The following is a 21,877-nucleotide window of genomic DNA, read 5'->3' as shown; positions in this document are numbered from 1 at the left end:
CTCAAGTGACTAGCCAAAGAGAGGAGATTATGTTGTTCTTTGTCTTGCCAGACCAGAAATGTGCCACAATTCGAGCTGTGTACCCCTTGTCTTTCCTCTGTGGGTGTGTGTGTGTCTGTGTGTGTGAGTGAAATAGTGAGAAGTCTAAATACATGTACCATTTTTTCAATCAATAACCACTATGATAATGGTATGACCTATAAAGAGTCTATTCATATACAGTTCCTGTTCCACTACTAGGATAACATCATCAGTTCATTAGCCTACTGTCCGTCACTGAATACCAAAATTGAATAGTTGAATTCATGCCTGAATATTGATGTACTTTCACGCTGAGAAAAACACAAAACAATAGGAAACATTTTATATAAAATGTGATATTTTGTTTCAGTGACGCAGACAAGAGAATGCAAGAATGTTTGCCCCCTCTGTGCGTGTGCTTGTAAGGGTTGAGAAGTCAATTTGACGCGTTGACAATGCGGTCATTGTGATAGCTCTGGTCCAGCACCCTTCAAAGAAAGACTGATTAACCAGTCCACGATACCGAGGTACAATACAGCCCTTCATGGGGAACAGCGGCGCAATGTAACTCTCAACAAGCAGCCATTTATCAATGGTGGGCTTACATTAGCCCAGATAAGGACTCCCTGCGAGAAGCCAGGAAGCCCAAATGATGTTGAGTCTATTGTGTGTGGTTCATCATATTTAACTGGTAGGGCTACAAGATTGTCTACAAGTTATTTCTTCAAATCACTTAGATATAGAATTATGGAGGGATATCAAAATATATCTCAGAAATATTAGTCAAAAAATGATCTTGATTTATCATACAGTACTAGCATAACCAATAGGCCTAATATAGGCGGATGAAAAAAAGGCATGATGAAAAAGGAGCTTTATTTACTCCGAAAGATGGTTAAATAATAATCAATTTGTGGCAAGTGCTACTTTGTAGATTTGATTTATTCAGACAGTTGTAGTCTACAGAAGGCGCATCTGCCTCTGATTGGTTCAACGACCAGTCTGTGGTCCAATCAGTGACTAGTGATGATTTTACACATCAGAGGTTGAACGATTGTAAACTCTGTGCCAAACCGATGTACACTCGCCTTTAACCTATTCATAGCTTATACTTTTGTCAATAATCTTATCGTTTTTCTGTAAATTAAAGAAATGTATGAACCAATTGAACTCTGCTGAGTAGCCTTCTGCTTCAAAGAAAAAGTTCAAGAGGACTCTTCAGTCGACTTTAAATTGACTTACTTTACCTGTTCTTCTCTTTGAGATACTGTACATTGGAGGGGATACATTCGAAGACTTCACCTGGAGAGGTCGTTTTAACATTTTGACTTTTCTTCAAAGGATTTCTTAGCCTAACAATTCCTGAGCAGTCGGAAATAGTCGAGTTTAGTCGATATTGTACATCTCTCCGAGCTCGTAATGTTTGATAAATTGTGTCTACTGTTCGAATGAGGATGACAGGTCTCCGGCAGGTGCTCGCGCTGTGCGTCGCGCTACCATGGCTCCAGTTTACCTGCGCTCAAACCCAAGAAGGTAGGTTCCGTGTCTGTATTGCGCTCGCCATCAAAGTGAGTAGGCTACACTGTCTTTCAAATGTTTTCCTAATCCCCCGACTTTATTAGCCATTATGTTTTTTTTATTAGACTTTAACCAAAACAATTGTACTTGGGCAATAGTTTAATTTATGCCCAATGAAAGTTGCCTAAAAACTTACACTGCTTATGAAATGTTGTTACAGCCATTTACATTTTGAGGGCAAAAGGCAATAAAAGAGCCAACAGTATTTCGTGGCACTGGTGCCCATATGTCCTATATGTTTTTCTCACTGTGTTAATTCACAATCAAGCTTACATGCTGTAGTGTTTTTATTTTATTTTGGCAGCGACCAATCCCACAGTGTTGTGTACATAAATGAGTCAATGGTACATATCTTGTCCTCACCTAAATCAGTGCTGTCAATCTGACCATAGGGACAAAACCAGTTTCATATGTGCAGAACCTGTTTGCTGTGTGTCAGACGACTTTCAGAACAGAGTGTACTTATGTGGTTGTGTCAATTGTCTCTGTTTCTTTTGTATGTTATCGCTCTCCATGCAAGCTGCTAACCAAAAGCAGCTCCTCCCTAGAAATGTCTAAGAAAACTATGGCTATTTTGTCTTTCTGTCTTTCTCACTTAGCACCTCTTTAAATTTTTTAACCCCAGTGTCCATATCATACGGTCAGGAGTTAGAAAATGTATAGCTACTCATTAACAAGCGTTCCTGGAAACTTGTCAAATCTGTGCGGTGTATTCACACTGAGTCAGGTATGATTGTATAGCCTCCATGTTAGAGTGAGGTGTTGTGATTTGAATCACAAACAACCGTGAACACTGGCTGAACTTTGGCTCTGTACTGATGTCATCTGGCCTTAGGTAAATAAGGTGGTGCAGTGCAGGAGGAAAACAAAGTCAACAACAGGTCGGGAGGCAGTTGATAGTCAGACTGAGCCTCTGGCATCAGTGAAGGATAATAGGCTGAAGTAAATAGACTCCTACAAGTCACGCAACTGAGGAAATATAATTAATGTCGATTTTGATCTGCATCAAATCAGTACTTTATTTCCTCTGCTAGCACACTAGGCCTATACCTATTTCAATGTATTCTCTAGAGCAGGGTTCTTCAATTCCGGTCCTGGAGGGCCGAAACACTTCTGTTTTTTATTTCTACCTGGTAGTTAATTGCACTCACCTGGTGTCCCAGGTCTGAATTAGCCCCTGATTAGAAGGAGAGGATGAAAAACAGAGGTGTCTCGGCCCTCCAGGACCGGAATTGAAGAACCCTGCTCTAGAGATCTATAACCCCTCATCAATACGTGGTAAACAATGTGGTAAATGATGCATGGATCCATATTTATTACAAGTTCATAAATTGTTTATTACATAATGGACCAGAGTTGTGTCTGTATGTGCCCCAATTATTATAAACAGTTAAATGACTAACACTTTATTTATTGAGGGACAGTTGGTCCTACATTGCAGCTATGGTGTGAAGACAGTTTGGCTCCTATCCTAAAATTGATCCAAATATAATTTTAATGAAATATAATTTCTATTTGATTGATTGATTGGTTGATTATTTGTCCTATATGTGACCATGGGCACTGGTCAGGCAGTGGTTTGTTTTCTTAGCCGTTGAAGATGTGGCACAGACCTCTAGATTACAAGGCCCTATAAAGCACTGTGTGAACTCATATCAGGGGTCAGAGATAACGATAACAGCCATGCCATAAACATTTACCAATCACAGCACTTTCTCAGGCATCTCTGAAGCTAGGATTTTCCTCAATCTCTTCAAGCTTGTTTTTCTATCACCTGGAACTGTGTGTGTATGCGTACAGTGCGTGTGTGGTGTGTGTGTGTGTGTGTGTTAAGGTTCAACACTGGAGCATATTTATCCGGATCAAATCATTCTTGTTATGTGACACATGTTGTTTTAAATTATTGATGATTGAGTGATTTCTGATAAAGATTAATTATGGCATACCTTAATGAAATGATGATGCATGCACACCTTTGTAAGATGTGCGTTGTTTTTTGGTTAATAAAAACAACCCATTTACCAGATCATCAGGATTAATACTACAGATGTTGGAGTCAGGTCTGTGAAATAGAGAGGTAGGAAAGCTGGGTTCTTTTCATATATTGGTCTCCCAGACTGGTGCAGTGCATGGTCACTAGAGGAACATCATAAACCAGTGAATGTTTACTGAACAAAGTTAATTCCACTCGATCACTTTTTCTGATTTCATTGTTTTCAGTATGTATTAATAGCTTTGATTTGATTTCTTTCTTTGTAATTCCACAATACCTACCCACACGAAACAGTTTGTGCCTCCCAGGTAATCGTCTCGGTGTTTACTGCTTCACTAGAGTGACACCTGTTCCAATTTACTGATGCGTCACAAATGTAGTCGCACCTGTTGATGACACATGAGGAAGTTGTACCCCTTACAGTGAATTTCAGAAATGAATTCTTATGGGTACCTTTATATGTGTGTAAAATATTACTGTTCTCAGATTTTTTATTAATAGATTTTAGATTAGGGTTTTGTTGCAAAATGCTATACACTGAGTATACAAAATATTAAGAACACCTGCTCTTTCCATGGCATAGACGAGGGGAATCCAGGTGAAAGCTATGATCCTTTATTGATATCACTTTTTAAATAAACTTCAATCAGTGTAGATGAAGGGGAGGAGACAGGTTAAAGAAGGATTTTTAAGCCTTGAGACAATTGAGACATGGATTGTGTATGTATGCTATTCAGAGGGTGATTTAAGTGCCTTTAAACGGGTTATGGTAGTAGGTGCCAGGTGCACCAGTTTGTGTCAAGAACTGCAACGCTGCTGGGTTTTTCACACTCAAAGGTTTCCCATGTGTATCAAGAATGGTCCACCACTCAAAGGACATCCAGCCAACTTGACACAACTGTGGGAACCATTGGAGTCAACATGGGCCAGCAACCCTGTGGAATGCTTTTGACACCTTGTAGAGTCCATGCCCCAACGAATTGAGGTTGTTCTGAGGGCAAAAGGGGGGGTGTGCAACTCAATATTAGGAAGGTGTTCCTAATGTTTGGAATACTCAGTGTATATCCATTGTTTAGCTGGAATGGAATGTTCGTATCCTGTATATTTAACATAGAAATTCAACCCACATAAATCTAGCCTCATGCTATAGTGTTTGGTTAGTTAGATCTCGTCCCTATGGCACCCTATTCCCTATATAGTGCACTACTTTCTTTCCAGAGCCCAGATCGCATATTACTGTATTGATACATTTTATATATATATATTTAAATATTAATGTAAAACGTATCATTTGTACAGTTCTTTATTAAAAATGTAATTATTTGTCACATTTGACTGTGTAAATCCTTGCAGTGCTACTTTTTTCTCTGAGAGTGAGGCGGATGTATCTTGTTTTGCAACAAAATGTGATTGTTTCTCTCTGAAATGAAACAATCTAGTGAACAACCCCATGCCATGATTAGATGTGGAAAAAACACACCATTCTCTTTGGTAAGTTCATTAAACCAAAAAAGCAAATTTACCAACATTTCTGAAAATGGATATATAGCGCTTTGGAATGAAACTCTTCATTTACTCTTTTCATTTATCACAGAAAAAGTATGCCTAAGCTAAGCATTATTACAATATAAATGGACCTTAAGGATTATACCCTGTGGGAAGTGAACAATAGCAATATAAGATGTGCCTTATAAAATAAATGTGACATAGCATGTGCTTTGTTGTGTGTGTTGATCCTTCTGCTCTGTGTGTGTCAGTGTGTGTGTGTGCTGAACATACAGTACCAGTCAAAAGTTTGGACACACCTGCTAATTCAAGGGTTTTTCTTTATTTTTACTATTTTCTACATTGTAGAATAATAGTGAAGACATCAACACTATGAAATAACACATATGGAATCATGTAGTAACCCAAAAAGAGTTAAACAAATCAAAATATATTTGAGATTCTTTAAAGTAGCCACTTTGCCTTGATTACATCTTTGCACACTATTGGCATTCTCTCAACCAGCTCCATGAGGAATGTTTTTCCAACAGTATTGAAGGAGTTCCCACATATGCGGAGCACTTGTTGGCTGCTTTTCCTTCACTCTACGGTCCAACTCATCCCAAACCAACTCAATTGGGTTTTAGGTCATTGTCCTGTTGAAAAACAAATGATAGTCCCACTAAGCACAAACCAGATGGGATGACAAATCGCTGCAGAATGCTGTGGTAACCATACTGGTTAAGTGTGCCTTGAATTCTAAATAAATCACAGACAGTGTCACCAGCAAAGCACCCCCACATCATCACTCCTCCTCCATGCTTCATTGTGGGAACCACACATGCGGAGATCATCCGTTCACCAACTCGGCGTCTCACAAAGACATGGCAGTTGGAACCAAAAATCTCAAATTTGGACTCATCAGACCAAAGGACAGATTTCCATCGGTCTAATGTCCATTGCTCATTTCTTGGCCCAAGCAAGTCTCTTCTTCTTATTGGTGTCCTTTAGTAGTGGTTTCTTTGCAGCAATTCGACCGTGAAGGCCTGATTCACGCAGTCTCCTCTGAACAGTTGATGTTGAGATGTGTCTGTTACTTGAACTCTGTGAAGCATTTATTTGGGCTGCAATCTGAGGTGCAGTTAACTCTAATGAACTTATCCTCTGCAGCAGAGGTAACTCTGGGTCTTGCTTTCCTGTGGTGGTCCTCATGAGAGCCAGTTTCATCATAGCACTTGATGGTTTTTGTGACTGCACTTGAAATCTTCCGTATTGACTGACCTTCATGTCTTAAAGTAATGATGGACTGTCGTTTCTCTTTGCTTATTTGAGCTGTTCTTGCCATAATATGGACTAGATCTTTTACCAAATAGGGCTATCTTCTGTATACCACCCCTACCTTGTCACAACACAACTGATTGGCTCAAATGCATTAAGAAGGAAAATAATTCCACGAACTTTTAACAAGGCACACCTGTTAATTGAAATGCATTCCAGATGACTACCTCATGAATCTGGTTGAGAGAATGCCAAGAGTGTGCAAAGCTGTCATCAAGGAAAAGGGTGGCTACTTCGAAGAATCTCAAATATAAAGTATATTTAGATTTGTTTAACACTTTTTTGGTTACTACATGATTCCGTATGTGTTATTTCATTGTTTTGATGTCTTCACTATTATTCTACAATGTAGAAAATAGTAAAAATAAAGAAACACCCTTGAATGAGTAGGTGTGTCCAAACTTTTGACTGGTAGTGTACATCTCAGTGAGGCGTGTGTGTGTGTGAGAATAGACCTCTAAGGTATGCGGTAATCTGTTGGCATCCTGTGCCAAGTTTCTGTTTACCTCATCTACCGTTTCTATCGCTTTATAGAAATAGTTGATCTCCTCCTACCTCCTTTCTTTTCTTCCCTTCCCTTTTCTTTCCTCTCCACTTTTTGAGTGTGGAAACCTTGGAAACAGCTGAATGAAAATGACAACTAAACCTGATCCAGGACTGAGCTATGTTTTCTAGTGTGTTAGGTTACTGTCTATGGCAGTAATGTTTTCTAGTGTGTTAGGTTACTGTCTATGGAAATGGACAATGACACCACTATCTAGCCTTGACTGCATATTCAACAGAAGAAAATAGTCAGGAGAAAACGGAAAAGAGGTATAGAGTCTAGGATAATATCGAGAGAGAGAGAGAGAGACAGAGAGAGAGATAAATAAATTCATAAGGTGATGGGTCAAGTCACAGTTTAGGTTAAGTTTAAAGGTAGACTCAGCGAGATGACGTAGATGGATGAAGTTCTCAGGAGTAGTGGGTCATTTCCGCTAAACTTCTCTGCTGTTTTGGTCCCGTAGCTACCACATTGTAGCAGGGTGGAGCGCATCCGTGCACAGTGCACATGTGCAGACACTGTGTGACTGTAGTCTTTCATCGTGCACATCTCAATGGGTGCGTTCTAGTGGATAACTTTTGTCAAGTCAGTGACCATACATTGTTGGTCACCGCCTTTCAATGTGTGTTGCACAGTTTATAAATTAACTTGAGACAGCGTCCAAGATGGACGACCGTTGTTTTCAACGTAATCTACGCTGTTTTGTGGGGGTTGTCATCTTTCTAGATCCGGTTTTACAGAGCTCATAATGCCTGCGTACTAGCACTCAGTATGACATCATTATGTCATCCAGAAACATGACAGACAGTGGATGAATATAAAATGTTATTATCTTCGGCTGTGAGTGATGAACAAAAATAAGACAATTACTTGAATAATTCAATGGATGTTTTGTGTACAAAAGTGATGGCTAAAGTGTCTTATTTTGATTTTTTTTATTGTACTTCTCCATGGGGCCATCTATGGGAATTATCTTTCTGAGCCAGACTTCTGTTAAACTGCATTACCAAAAGTGTCAATACACAATACACCATAATGACAAAAGCGAAAACTGCTTTTTAAACATTTTTGCAAACGTATTAAAATGTTTAAACAGAAATACCTATAAGTATTCAGACCCTTTGCTATGAGACACGAAATTGAGCTCAGGTGCTTCCTGTTTCCATTGATCATCCTTGAGATGTTTCTACAACTTGATTGGAGTCCACCTGTGGTAAATTCAATTGATTGGACATTATTTGGAAAGGCACACACCTGTCTATATAAGGTCCCACAGTTGACAGTGCATGTCAGAGCAAAAACCAAGCCATGAGGTCGAAGGAATTGTCCGTAGAGCTCCGAGACAGGATTGTGTCGAGGCACAGATCTGGGGAAGGGTACCAAAACATTTCTGCAGCATTGAAGGTCCCCAAGAACACAGAGGCCTCCATCATTCTTAAATGGAAAAAGTTTGGAACCACCAAGACTCTTCCTAGAGCTGGTCACCCGGCCAAACTGAGCAATCGGGGGAGAAGGGCCTTTGTCAGGGAGGTGACCAAGAACCCGATGGTCACTCTGACAGAGCTCCAGAGTTCCTCTGTGGAGATGTGAGAACTTTCCAGAAGGACAACCATCTCTGCAGCACTACACCAATCAGGCCTTTATGGTAGAGTGGCCAGACGGAAGCCTCAGTAAAAGGCACATGACAGCCGGCTTGGAGTTTTGCCAAAAGGCAACTAAAGATTCTCAGACTATGAGAAACAAGATTCTCTGGTCTGATGAAACCAAGATTGAACTCTTTGTGCTGAATGCCAAGCGTCACGTCTGGAGGAAACCTGGCACCATCCCTATGGTGAAGCATGGTGGTTGCAGCATCATGCTGTGGGGATGTTTTTCAGCAGCAGGACTGGGAGACTAGTCAGGATTGAGGGAAAGATGAACATAACAAAGTACAGCGAGATCCTTGATGAAAACCTGCTCCAGAGCGCTCAGGACCTCAGACTGGGGTGAAGGTTCATCTTCTAACAGGACAACGACCCTAAGCCCACAGCCAAGACAATGCAGGAGTGGTTTCGGGACAAGTCTCTGAATGTCCTTGAGTGGCCCAGCCAGAGCCCGGACTTGACCCCGATCGAACATCTCTGGAGAGACCTGAAAATAGATGTGCAGCAACGCTACCCTTCCAACCTGACAGAGGTTGAGAGGATATGCAGCAAAGAATGGGAGAAACTCTCCAAATACAGGTGTGCCAAGCTTGTAGCATCATACCCAAGAAGACTCAATGCTGTAATCACTGCCAAATGTGCTTCAACAAAGTACTGAGTAAAGGGTCTGAATACTTATGGAAATGTAATCCGTTTTTTAGTTTTAATAAATTTGCAAGAATTTCTAAAAAAATGTTTTTGCTTTGTCATTATGGGGTATTGTTTGTAGATTGATGAGGGGGGAAAAAACAACTTAATCAATTTTAGAATAAGGCTGTAACGTAACAAAATGTGGAAAAAGTAAAGGGGTCTGAATACTTTCCGAATGCACAGTATACAAATACATTTGATATCAGTAATTGATTCTACAGAGTACACACAATATTTTTTATGATTTTAGATTGTGAGTGTGTGATATGTGTCTTATACGTGTTTATTTCAGCATTATAATGAGAGCCTTTTATAAACAATGGCAACACTGCCATGCTATCTGAGCTTTGCTGTTGGAAAACCACATTAGTGTCCGACTTTCGGCTGTCACAGATGCACCTCCCCCGACTTTCCTCCTCGACTTTCGTCTACAGTCGGTTGCTTTAGCCTTACCACTCAAACATGCCCAATATCTGAGGTGCTGCTCATGGCAATGTCATCTCGCTGAGTCTACCTTTAAATTAGAAAGTCGATCTCAATTTTAACGGCCAGATTCAGAAGCTTGAAAACCCTATTAGAAAAGCTTGATAACCCCATTTGATTTTTGCCCCCCCCCCCCAAACGGAAACATAATTAACGATGTTATTATTATTTATTTTTTTATTTTGGGGGGGAGTTAAAGATAATAGTTTCAGTACAGTTTTAGTTTTTGAAACAGGTTAATTATTATATTTCAGTTTTTTCATGATTAGTTCTCGTTTTCGTTTCAGTTTTCGTTTACTATAAGAACCTTGTGTGTGTGTGTGTGTGTGTATATGGGTGTGTGTGTGAGAGAGAGAGAGAGAGTTTTCTGTGAACTCTTCCATCCCTCTACCCCGACCTCTCTCTATGCAAATACTGAAAGTACCTCTTTGACTGGGTAAACCCACCTACTCAGCCCATTCAGATTCACTTCTCCAGCAACAATATTTGTACATGCATGTTGCTCTGCCTGTCTGTCTGTGTGCGTGTGCGTGTGTGTGTGTTAATGTTAATTTCTGTGATGGAACATTTTGTGTAAGTATGTGTGTTCTTTTTCAAATCAAATCAAAGTTTATTTGTCGCATGCACAGAATACAGCGGGTGTAACGGTACAGTGAAATGCTTACTTGCAGCTCTTTCTCAACAGTGCAGAATAAATGTAAAGTAGCAAAACTATCATTATAAACTGAGTGGTTTGAGCCCTGAATATGATTGGCTGACAGCCGTGGAATACCACGGGTATGACAAAACATGTATTTTTACTGCTCTAATTACATTGGTAACCAGTTTATAATAGCACCTCGGGGGTTTGTGATATATGGCCAATATACCACTGCTTAGGGCTGTATCCAGGCACTCTGCGTAGCGTCGTTCCTAAGAACAGCCCTTAGCCATGGTATATTGGCCATATACCACACCCCCTCGGGCCTTATTGCTTAAATATACAATATACAGTAGCAAAACTATCAATATACAAAGTAGATGAATAAAAGTAATACAAACAGTAAGAAAATAACAAGAGCACAATAGTCGATAAAAAAAAGACATGGTAATACAATATATAATATAGAACATAAAAATGTACCATTCTATACAAACAATGTGAAACAGTGTGCAGGAACACTGTGGAGGTAGATAACGTGGCTGAGCAGCATCTGATGACCTGGCATTCATGGATTCTTAATTTCTTTGTGTACAATTATTGTGCTTGCATACACATTAGTGTTTGTGTAATGATTGTACACTTTCGTGATTGTGTTTGCCTGGGTGTACATGTGCATGTGCACAGGACTATTTGTCAACAGGCAATTGAACTGGTTGAGTGTCAACAGCTTTAAGCCATCCACTGATAGCAGTGACCCAGCTCAGGCTGCTCCCAGTGCTTAACCTAGGTGGGGTTTTGATAAGATGGTTCACATTGGGCAATGTACACATAAGAACATAATTACAATCTAATGATAATTACAATTCCAATGACCAAATGTGTCTACACTGCACAAAGTCCATGGCCAATTTGAGCTGAACAGTATTCCTACAGTACACCTGCTTGACTGACACTCTTGTGTTGTAACTTGTACACCTTGAATCTAGCTGGTGATTCGCTGTATAAGAATTTCTGATCCTTGTTTATTACACATTTATTACACTCACACAACCTCACAATGGCAGGTTGCACATATGCAAGTGCTGGGCTAGAGCAAAATGTGCAACCTTGTGGGTGTCAAAGACCAGGATAGAAGAGCACTGGTCTAATGTAGCATGCTGCTAGGTACACTCTTAGAAAGAAAGGTGCTATCTTGAACCTAAAACGGTTCTTTAGTTGTCCCAATAGGAGAACCCTTTGAATAACCATTTTTGGTTCCATGTAAAACCCTTTCCACAGAGGGTTCTACATGGAACCCAAAAGAGTTCTACCTGGAACCAAAAAGGGTTCTCCTATGGGGACAACCAAATAACCATTTTTTCTAAGAGTGCAGTGTTCAGGAATGTCCGTATACCCTCTACCCAGGGAGAGTCAGTGTGCTCTGGGATTGATGTCCAAGTGTGTGTGTTCAAATTCCTCTAGACTAGCACCTGTGACCCTCTCTCTCCCTCTCTCTCTCCTTCACAAACACAATAAAGTAGCTGCTATCTCTGCTTAATGATGGCTGGGCCTGCTCATTGGACTGTTATCACACGCTATATGCTACTCTCTCCAGAATCACCTTCTAGCTTTTACTGCTTGTTATTCCCTGTGTGAATCTTATGAACTAGTACATGTTAACACGCTCGGTGCTCATGTCTGTGTGACTCATCAGAGTCTCCAGATTTAGTGCTGAACATGTATTTCAGATCATTGTGAGAGCACAAGAACACAGCAGATAGACAACATGGTATATCTATCTCTTTAGGGTAGTCACAAGCAGGCCTGTGTGCAGTTCAACGTTCCATCAAATCCAACACTGTATAGCTTGTTCTTAGCTACCTATCTATCTGTGAATAAATAACCTATTGATATATAGGGAAACATATTCATTGAACAGCAACTGGAAATAAAGAAACAAACATGTTATTATCCAGAGTTAGCCTCTCTTCCTTCCTCTTTCCCTCTTTCACTTTCTCTCTCTCTCTCTTTGGACATCTGGCTGAGATTTGAATAGCAAAACAGTCTTTCTGTCCCAATGACATTGAAAAGGGAAAAGGACTGGACTCCTACATTCCACAATAAACAAGACCCAGTATGTCTGCCCCAGAGACAGTCAGTCAGTGTATTGAATGTAGCACTGGCCTCAGCCTATTTCACATCATCACATATATCCATTCTGGCCGTTAGCATGCAAAGCTAAAGGGCATGAGAAATGAGCATAAACACATTCATTATTATTCCTAGGACTAACAGTTATTATTACAGTATGTATTAGTCATAGTTTTAATGTATGTTGTGAGCTGATGTGTTACATCAAAACTACACAAAATGCATCAGTACTGACAACAACAACATAGGCTAGTGTTTTGAAGTGAAATCCTTAAAACTAAAGAACTATCTTTTGCCTTTCTTTCCCTCTAGTGATATGCTCCGGCACCCAGAATGCACTGAGCGTGACAGGAAGTTCACAGACGCAGTACACACTGATGAAGGAGATGTACAGCGGCTGTGAGATCGTCATGGGCAACCTAGAGATCACCATGATGGAACATTGGAGGGACTTCACCTTTCTACAGGTGAGGGGATGAACAGGTGGATGAATGGCAACAGGTGTGTGTGTGTCCATGCATGTGTGTGTGTGTGTTTCTTGCATCAGGAGTGTATGTATAATCTACTCCAGTTCAATAGAAGTCTATATACAGTGGGGAGAACAAGTATTTGATACACTGCCGATTTTGCAGGTTTTCCTACTTACAAAGCATGAAGAGGTCTGTACTTTTTATCATAGGTACACTTCAACTGTGAGAGACTCTAAAACAAAAATCCAGAAAATCACATTGTATGATTTTTAAGTAATTAATTTGCATTTTATTGCATGACATAAGTATTTGATCACCTACCAACCAGTAAGAATTCCGGCTCTCACAGACCTGTTAGTTTTTCTTTAAGAAGCCCTCCTGTTCTCCACTCATTACCTGTATTAACTGCACCTGTTTGAACTCATTACCAGTATAAAAGACACCTGTCCACACACTCAATCAAACAGACTCCAACCTCTCCACAATGGCCAAGAGCTGTGTAAGGACATCAGGGATACAATTGTAGACCTGCTCAAGGCTGGGATGGGCTACAGGACAATAGGCAAGCAGCTTGGTGAGAAGGCAACAACTGTTGGCGCAATTATTAGAAAATGGAAGAAGTTCAAGATGACGGTCAATCACCCTCGGTCTGGAGCTCCATGCAAGATCTCACCTCGTGGGGCATCAATGATCATGAGGAAGGTGAGGGATCAGCCCAGAACTACACAGCAGGACCTGGTCAATGACCTGAAGAGAGCTGGGACCACAGTCTCAAAGAAAACCATTAGTAACACACTAAGCCATCATGGATTAAAATCCTGCAGCGCACGCAATGTCCCCCTGCTCAAGCCAGCGCATGTCCAGGCCCGTCTGAAGTTTGCCAATGACCATCTGGATGATCCAGAGGAGGAATGGGAGAAGGTCATGTGGTCTGATGAGACAAAAATATAGGTTTTTGGTCTAAACTCCACTCGCCATGTTTGTTTGAAGAAGAAGGATGAGTACAACCCCAAGAACACCATCCCAACCGTGAAGCATGGAGGTGGAAACATCATTCTTTGGGGATACTTTTCTGCAAAGGGGACAGGACGACTGCACCGTATTGAGGGGAGGATGGATGGGGCCATGTATCGTGAGATCTTGGCCAACAACCTCCTTCCCTCAGTAAGAGCATTGAAGATGGGTCGTGGCTGGGTCTTCCAGCATGACAACGACCCGAAACACACAGCCAGAGCAACTAAGGAGTGGCTCCGTAAGAAGCATCTCAAAGTCCTGGAGTGGCCTAGCCAGTCTCCAGACCTGAACCCAATAGAAAATCTTTGGAGGGAGCTGAAAGTCCGTATTGCCCAGCGACAGCCACGAAACCTGAAGGATCTGGAGAAGGTCTGTATGGAGGAGTGTGCCAAAATCCCTGCTGCAGTGTGTGCAAACCTGGTCAAGACCTACAGGAAACGTATGATCTCTGTAATTGCAAACAGGTTTCTGTACCAAATATTAAGTTCTGCTTTTCTGATGTATCAAATACTTATGTCATGCAATAAAATGCAAATTAATTACTTAAAAATCATACAATGTGATTTTCTGGATTTTTGTTTTAGATTCCGTCTCTCACAGTTGAAGTGTACCTATGATAAAAATGACAGACATCTACATGCTTTGTAAGTAGGAAAACCTGCAAAATCGGCAGTGTATCAAATACTTGTTCTCCCCACTGTATAGTGCCAACCTATTTCCCTGACAACACTAAACACACAATCAGACATGTCAGGCCACAGACTTCCCTTTGCTGCACAGAGTACTACTCAGAGCTCTTATCAGTGTGCGTCTCCTGTGGATGATCATTCCCCTCCAAAACCTTAGTCACCTCCGCACTGTGGCACTGCCATGGTAACTGATCACACAGCCATGGTAACTTATCATATAGCCATGGAAACCAGTTAGTTACCCGTAACTAGTTTAACTGGCATGGTACTGTAGTTAGCTAATGTTATGCTCTCATGGTAACTATTGATGAGTGAGAGAAGAAGAGGGCTGTTGTGTTGTGATGTTATAGTCAAAGTCAATGTAGCATCTTAGTATTTACAGTAAATAGTCTTGAATTAAGGTACATTAACCACTACATCTATGTCCTTCGCTCCTCGTACTGGAGGGCTACTTGTGTGCAGGTTTATGTCCCAGCCCAGTTCTAACACACCTGATTCAGAAAATCAAGGTCTTGATGAATAGTTGATTCAATTGAATCAGGTGACAAATGCCTGCTCACACTGCACATCAAAATCAATGGTGTACATTTAACTCTAAAAGTGTTAAATGTACACTATTTTCAGTGAACATATGAGTCATATGAACATACACTTGATTATGTGTAAACTGGACTCACTTTGCTTAGTGCTGACTCTGTTACACTTTCTCAGTGTAAGAAATGAACACCTGCAGTGTTACAGTAAATCATTTGTGGATACTGTTTTAACACTGGATGGTGTAAAGTCTAATTTACATATTTCCCAGGGTGCCGTTTCTTTTTGAGTGAATTGTAGAGTTACCACCCATGACTGTATTTGTTAGTAACAGAGACATGGTTATTTAATTATTTCCTTTTATAGGCCTTTGGCTTTCACCAAGTGAGTACCTAGGCAAATGCTATCATTAAAATTAAACTCTATGACAATACAATACATATATCATACATATATCATAAGGCCTTACTCTGATGGCCTAGTTTTACCCTAACACAGTCGGTCCTGGTTTACAGGCCACATCAGGCCTGCAAGTCACATTATGCTGGCTTGCAAAGTAATGTGTTATTCCTACTGGAATCCAGCTAGAGTTAGGATATCCAACAGTTGGAATGTTTATTCACCCACAACATACATTCAGAATGACTGTCAGGGTTAGGAAAGTTGATAAGAAGACTACCTAAACCATTTCAACTGGAACAACCATTTCAGTAACGGGTGCAATAAATCGGATTAGTTTAGAAACATTTACACTACCGGTCAATTTTTTTTAGAACACCTACTCATTCAAGGGTTTTTCTTTATTTTTATTATTTTCTACATTGTAGTGTATGTTATTTATCTTTGTGTAGCATAAGATTAATCAATCAATCAATGTACATGCAAAACTACAGATTGAAAACAATCCTAAAAAATCTACCTACAGCATGCTGGAAAATATTATAATGATGAGCGTTGTCTTGGTGGAATTGTTTTACTCCCCAAAGTGTAAAACAATAACTCTGGTTATTAACACCAACACTGGCGGTTCTTTTACACCCCTGAGTGTTAATTTCACTCTTACAGAGTGAATTTAACTCCTGAATCAACACTAGAAATGTTAAACTGAAAAATCATCACTGGCTAATTTGCTTTGTGCAGCCCTCCAAGATCGACAAGGAGGAACATAACTGTATCCTCATTCCATCTGCTCTTTAGAGTAAAACCTTTTTGTTTACTCTTTCCCTCTTCCCTGACCTTTCTCCTCCCCTGTAGTCTATCAGAGAAGTGACAGGCTACATCCTCATAGCCATTAATCAGTTCAGCCGGCTGCCACTGGACCAGCTCCGTATCATCAGAGGCACCACTCTGTACGAGGAGCGCTTTGCTCTGGCTGTCCTCGTCAACTACCAGAAGGACGGCCAGCACGGACTGGAGGAGCTGGGCCTCACACACCTCACAGGTACGCGCACACACACACACACACACACACACACACACACACACACACACACACACAAACACACATTCATGTTACAAAAACATGTTAATGGAGATGAAGATAAGTCTTTAAGTGATACACATCATCATCATGAACAACAACATGATTATCTTGGTCCACATGCGCTACCATGCCAACTTCAGTAGTTAACTTTTATGTTCCCGTCCCATCAAAGTGTCAGTGACAAATGGCAGGCATGTTACTACAAACTTCCCTCTCTAGAGTTGTAGTATGACTGCGCGTGGGAGGCTAGACATAAAGAAAGGAGAGCCTGCTAGGCAGGTTGGATGTTACTGTTGGCACTCCCACACCCACATAGTACAACCACACCTCTTGTTGACATGGGTTCAAGGAGGGTCTGTGTGTGTGTGTGTGTGTGTGTGTGTGTGTGTGTGTGTTTGCCTGTCTGTGTGTCAGGTACAATATGAGTAGATGTCTTTATGGTAAGTTCCTGCTGGAATGCTCTTTACTATGTACTAACTGTCAGTGTAACATGAGAGATGAGTGGAGGCACTATAGGGTGAGAGAGAAATACAGATTTGTGTCAGATTTGATTTGGTTACTCACCAATGGGTTCTGGCCTGTTATGGCAATTACCTTGACTAGAAACAGTAAACTAATTGTGTGTGTGTGTTCCACAGAGATACTGGAGGGAGGGGTGCAGATCATTCAGAATAAGTTCCTGAGCTACACCCCTCAGGTGAACTGGCTGGACATAGTGAAGGATGGAGACTCTGAGGTCATCATCAACGAGAACGGGCCTGAACGTGAGTACAGTGGGAGGTACATGGTAGGATTCACAGAAGTCAATGTTATGTATTCAGATTAGTGGTAGGACTGCTACAGTACAGATAACTTTTATGTTCAATGGTTAGGATCCATGTTCTTGTATGATGTAGCTTTTATGTTTTCTAACATTTCTGACATGTTGTTTTTCAGAGCCATGTGATGAGGCATGCACAGGTCCATGTTGGGGGCCCAGGAATGACACCTGCCAGATCTGTTAGTCACCTGGTTGTAATTTTCTTACAACACTAGATAACCCCTTGTCTCATACAACCCAGCTCAGTCAGATTGCTTTGCTCAAAGTATTCTCTCTCTCTCTCTCTCTCTCTCTTTCTCTCTCTCTCTCTCTCCCCCTCAGTGACAAAGACGGTGTGTGCCCCTCAGTGTAATGGCCGCTGCTTTGGGAGGAGTCCCAGTGAGTGCTGTCATATGGAGTGTGCAGGAGGCTGCACCGGACCCCTGGACACAGACTGCTTTGTGAGTTTTCTATACACACAAGCATACTGCAAATAAGTGTTACCAGTAGTTCTGATAGTCATTGAATAGAAATGAATGGGTAAAAACTATACTACTAAGCAATGCATAACTGTATTTTCTCTATCCAGGCCTGCCGTAACTTCAACAACTCAGGCTCCTGTGTGCCACAGTGTCCCCAGACCCTCATCTACAACAAACACACCTTCAAACTGGAGCCCAACCCCAGCGCCAAGTACCAGTACGGCTCCATCTGCGTGGCCCAGTGCCCCAGTAAGTCCACACACAGCATGCTCTATCCACTACACCTCACCGGTCAACTCCTGGCCCTAACCATGACCATCATGACAACATTCAATCTATCAATTTCTAGCATGGTCCAATATCCCTGGGCCACACTCTTTCTCTGTCTCTCATTCCTCCTCAGCTAATTTTGTGGTGGACGGGAGCTCGTGTGTGAGCAGCTGCCCCCCTTATAAGACGGAGGGGGAGAAAAAAGGAGTGAAGAGGTGTGAGCCCTGTGGAGGCCTCTGTCCCAAAGGTACATGCCTGTCCAGTGTCCACACATAACCCCTCAACTATCATAGATCTGTAGAGGGTTCTATACTCCAGCAACCTGTCCTTATCACTCAGGTAGTGAAACTTTAGATTTATCAATTATTTCCTCTCCTCTCCTCTCCTCTCCTCTCCTCTCCCTCTCCTCTCCTCTCCTCTCCTCTCCTCTCCTCTCCTCTCCTCTCCTCTCCTCTCCTCTCCTCTCCTCTCCTCTCTAGCTTGTCAAGGAACAGGCACAGCTTCCAGACAGACAGTGGACTCTCAGAACATTGACAGTTTCATCAACTGCACCAAGATCCAGGGCAGCCTGCACTTTCTGGTCACCGGGATCAAAGGGTGAGTGACAGTTGCAATGTCCTATCAAAATGGCATGGCCTGGGGTGGTCTAGTGGTCTAAGACGCTGCAGCTGGAGAACATGTATCATGTACTGCTGCCAGTATGGTTTCCAATCTGGTCCAATGCTCTTTCAGCACTCTCTCCTCTATCTCTCTCTATCCAATAAACATTTTTTAAAAATACTTTAAGAAATCTACACCTTCCTAATTTTGAGTTGCACCCCCTTTTCCCCTCAGAACAGCCTCAATTCGTTGAGGCATGGACTCTATAAGGGGTCCAAAGCATTCCACAGGGATGTTGGCCCATGTTGACTCCGATGCTTCCCACAGTTGTGTCAAGTTGGCTGGATGTCCTTTGGGTGGTGGACCATTCTTGATACACATGGGAAACTGTTGAGCGTGAAAACCCCAGCAGCGTTGCAGTTCTTGACACAAACTGGTGCGCCTGGCACCTACTACCATATCCCATTCAAAGGCACTTAAATATTTTGTCTTGCCGATTCATTCTCTGAATGGCACACACACAAGCCATGTCTTAATTGTCTCAAGGCTTAAAAATCCTTCTTTAACCTGTCTCCTCCCCTTCATCAACACTGATTGAAGTGGATTTAACAAGTTACATCAATAAAGGATCATAACTTTCACCTGGATTCACCTGGTCAGTCTATGTCATAAAGAACAGGTGTTCCTAATGTTTATACACTCAATGTACAGATGTAGGATCTTAATTTGCTGTTGAGAATTTTGCTGCAAACTTGTAGTGTATTAAAGGTTAAAAAAGGCTTCTAAAGTTTCTAATTTCCACTTTAAAACGAAAAATGTATCATTCCCTACAAAAAAAATTCCTTTAATTATAATCCACATAATAGTTCACGTCCTGTTGCTGCAGGGGCATTTTCCTGCTGTAGCAAACTGGCTCAAATTAAGATCCTACAGTGAGGGAAAAAAGTATTTGATCCCCTGCTGATTTTGTACGTTTGCCCACTGACAAAGAAATTACCAGTCTATAATTTTAATGGTAGGTTTATTTGAACAGTGAGAGACAGAATAACAACAAAAAATCCAGAAAAACGCATGTAAAAATGTTATAAATTGATTTGCATTTTAATGAGGGAAATAAGTATTTGACCCCTCTGCAAAACATGACTTAGTACTTGGTGGCAAAACCCTTGTTGGCAATCACAGAAGTCAGACGTTTCTTGTAGTTGGCCACCAGGTTTGCACACATTTCAGCAGAGATTTTGTCCCACTCCTCTTTGCAGATCTTCTCCAAGTCATTAATGTTTCAAGCGTGACGTTTGGCAACTCGAACCTTCAGCTCCCTCCACAGATTTTCTATGGGATTAAGGTCTGGAGACTGGCTAGGCCACTCCAGGACTTAATGTGCTTCTTCTTGAGCCACTCCTTTGTTGCCTTGGCCGTGTGTTTTGGGTCATTGTCATGCTGGAATACCCATCCACAACCCATTTTCAATGCCCTGGCTGAGGGAAGGAGGTTCTCACCCAAGATTTGACGGTACATGGCCCCCGTCCATCGTCCCTTTGATGCGGTGAAGTTGTCCTGTCCACTTAGCAGAAAAACACCCCCAAAGCATAATGTTACCACCTCCATGTTTGATGGTGGGGATGGTGTTCGGCAGCATTCCTCCTCCTACAAACACGGCGAGTTGAGTTGATGCCAAAGAGCTCGATTTTGGTCTCATCTGACCACAACACTTTCACCCAGTTCTCCTCTGAATCATTCAGATGTTCATTGGCAAACTTCAGACGGGCATGTATATGTGCTTTCTTGAGCAGGGGGACCTTGCGGGCGCTGCAGGATTTCAGTCCTTCACAGCGTAGTGTGTTACCAATTGTTTTCTTGGTGACTATGGTCCCAGCTGCCTTGAGATCATTGACAAGATCCTCACGTGTAGTTCTGGGCTGATTCCTCACCATTCTCATGATCATTGCAACTCCACGAGGTGAGATCTTGCATGGAGCCCCAGGCCGAGGGAGATTGACAGTTATTTAGTGTTTCTTCCATTTGCGAATAATCGCACCAACTGTTGTCACCTTTTCAACAAGCTGCTTGGCGATGGTCTTGTAGCCCATTCCAGCCTTGTGTAGGTCTACAATCTTGTCCCTGACACCCTTGGAGAGCTCTTTGGTCTTGGCCATGGTGGAGAGTTTGGAATCTGATTGATTGATTGCTTCTGTGGACAGGTGTCTTTTATACAGGTAACAAGCTGAGATTAGGAGCACTCCCTTTAAGAGTGTGCTCCTAATCTCAGCTCGTTACCTGTATAAAATACACCTGGGAGCCAGAAATCTTTCTGATTGAGAGGGGGTCAAATACTTATAATAATAATAATAATAATAATAATATGCCATTTAGCAGACGCTTTTATCCAAAGCGACTTACAGTCATGCGTGCATACATTTTTGTGTATGGGTGGTCCCGGGGATCGAACCCACTACCTTGGCGTTACAAGCGCCGGGCTCTACCAGTTGAGCTACAGAGGACCACATACTTATTTCCCTCATTTAAAATGCAAATCAATTTATAACATTTTTGACATGAGTTTTTCTGGATTTTGTTGTTGTTATTCTGTCTCTCACTGTTCAAATAAACCTACCATTAAAATGATAGACTGATCATTTCTTTGTCAGTGGGCAAACGTACAAAATCAGCAGGGGATCAAATACTTTTTTCCCTCACTGTACATCTGTATATTCAAAATACACAGTAATGTCAGCTTGTTCACTTTTCATTGGTCCTCACTACTTCTCTGTTGGTTGATCTTCTATACACAGTGATCCCTACAACAACATCACAGCTTTGGACCCAGAGAAACTGAAGATCTTCAGAACTGTGCGAGAGATCACAGGTGTGTGTGTGTGTGTTGAAGTTTCAAGTGCATGTGTCAGTTTAGTGGTAGCAGTGTGAGTGATATGATGTATTTGTGTTTGGATGGTGTTCTGTGTTTGTAACACACCTTCTCCGGTTGCC

The 21,877-nt window shown here is 41.5% G+C and overlaps 1 protein-coding gene across 1 annotated transcript in view; it reads left to right on the top strand.

The window, feature by feature from the left end:
- Window positions 1-1,110: 1,110 nt before the first annotated feature.
- LOC121575249 (receptor tyrosine-protein kinase erbB-3-like) overlaps window positions 1,111-21,877 on the top strand; it is a 31,454-nt gene continuing 10,687 nt past the window's right edge. Inside the window, exons 1-10 of the mRNA XM_045222866.1 lie at window positions 1,111-1,554; window positions 12,861-13,015; window positions 16,510-16,696; window positions 17,377-17,502; window positions 17,675-17,737; window positions 17,880-17,998; window positions 18,127-18,268; window positions 18,423-18,536; window positions 18,769-18,886; window positions 21,682-21,755. Of these exons, the coding sequence (XP_045078801.1) occupies window positions 1,470-1,554; window positions 12,861-13,015; window positions 16,510-16,696; window positions 17,377-17,502; window positions 17,675-17,737; window positions 17,880-17,998; window positions 18,127-18,268; window positions 18,423-18,536; window positions 18,769-18,886; window positions 21,682-21,755 (1,183 nt within the window). The 5' untranslated portion in view covers window positions 1,111-1,469. The remainder of the gene's footprint in view (window positions 1,555-12,860; window positions 13,016-16,509; window positions 16,697-17,376; window positions 17,503-17,674; window positions 17,738-17,879; window positions 17,999-18,126; window positions 18,269-18,422; window positions 18,537-18,768; window positions 18,887-21,681; window positions 21,756-21,877) is intronic.

This window comes from Coregonus clupeaformis, chromosome 10 (assembly GCF_020615455.1).
Source record: "Coregonus clupeaformis isolate EN_2021a chromosome 10, ASM2061545v1, whole genome shotgun sequence".
NCBI lineage: Eukaryota > Metazoa > Chordata > Actinopteri > Salmoniformes > Salmonidae > Coregonus > Coregonus clupeaformis.
The sequence above is the reverse complement of the archived record's forward strand: the minus strand, read 5'-3'. Positions and strand labels throughout refer to the sequence as shown.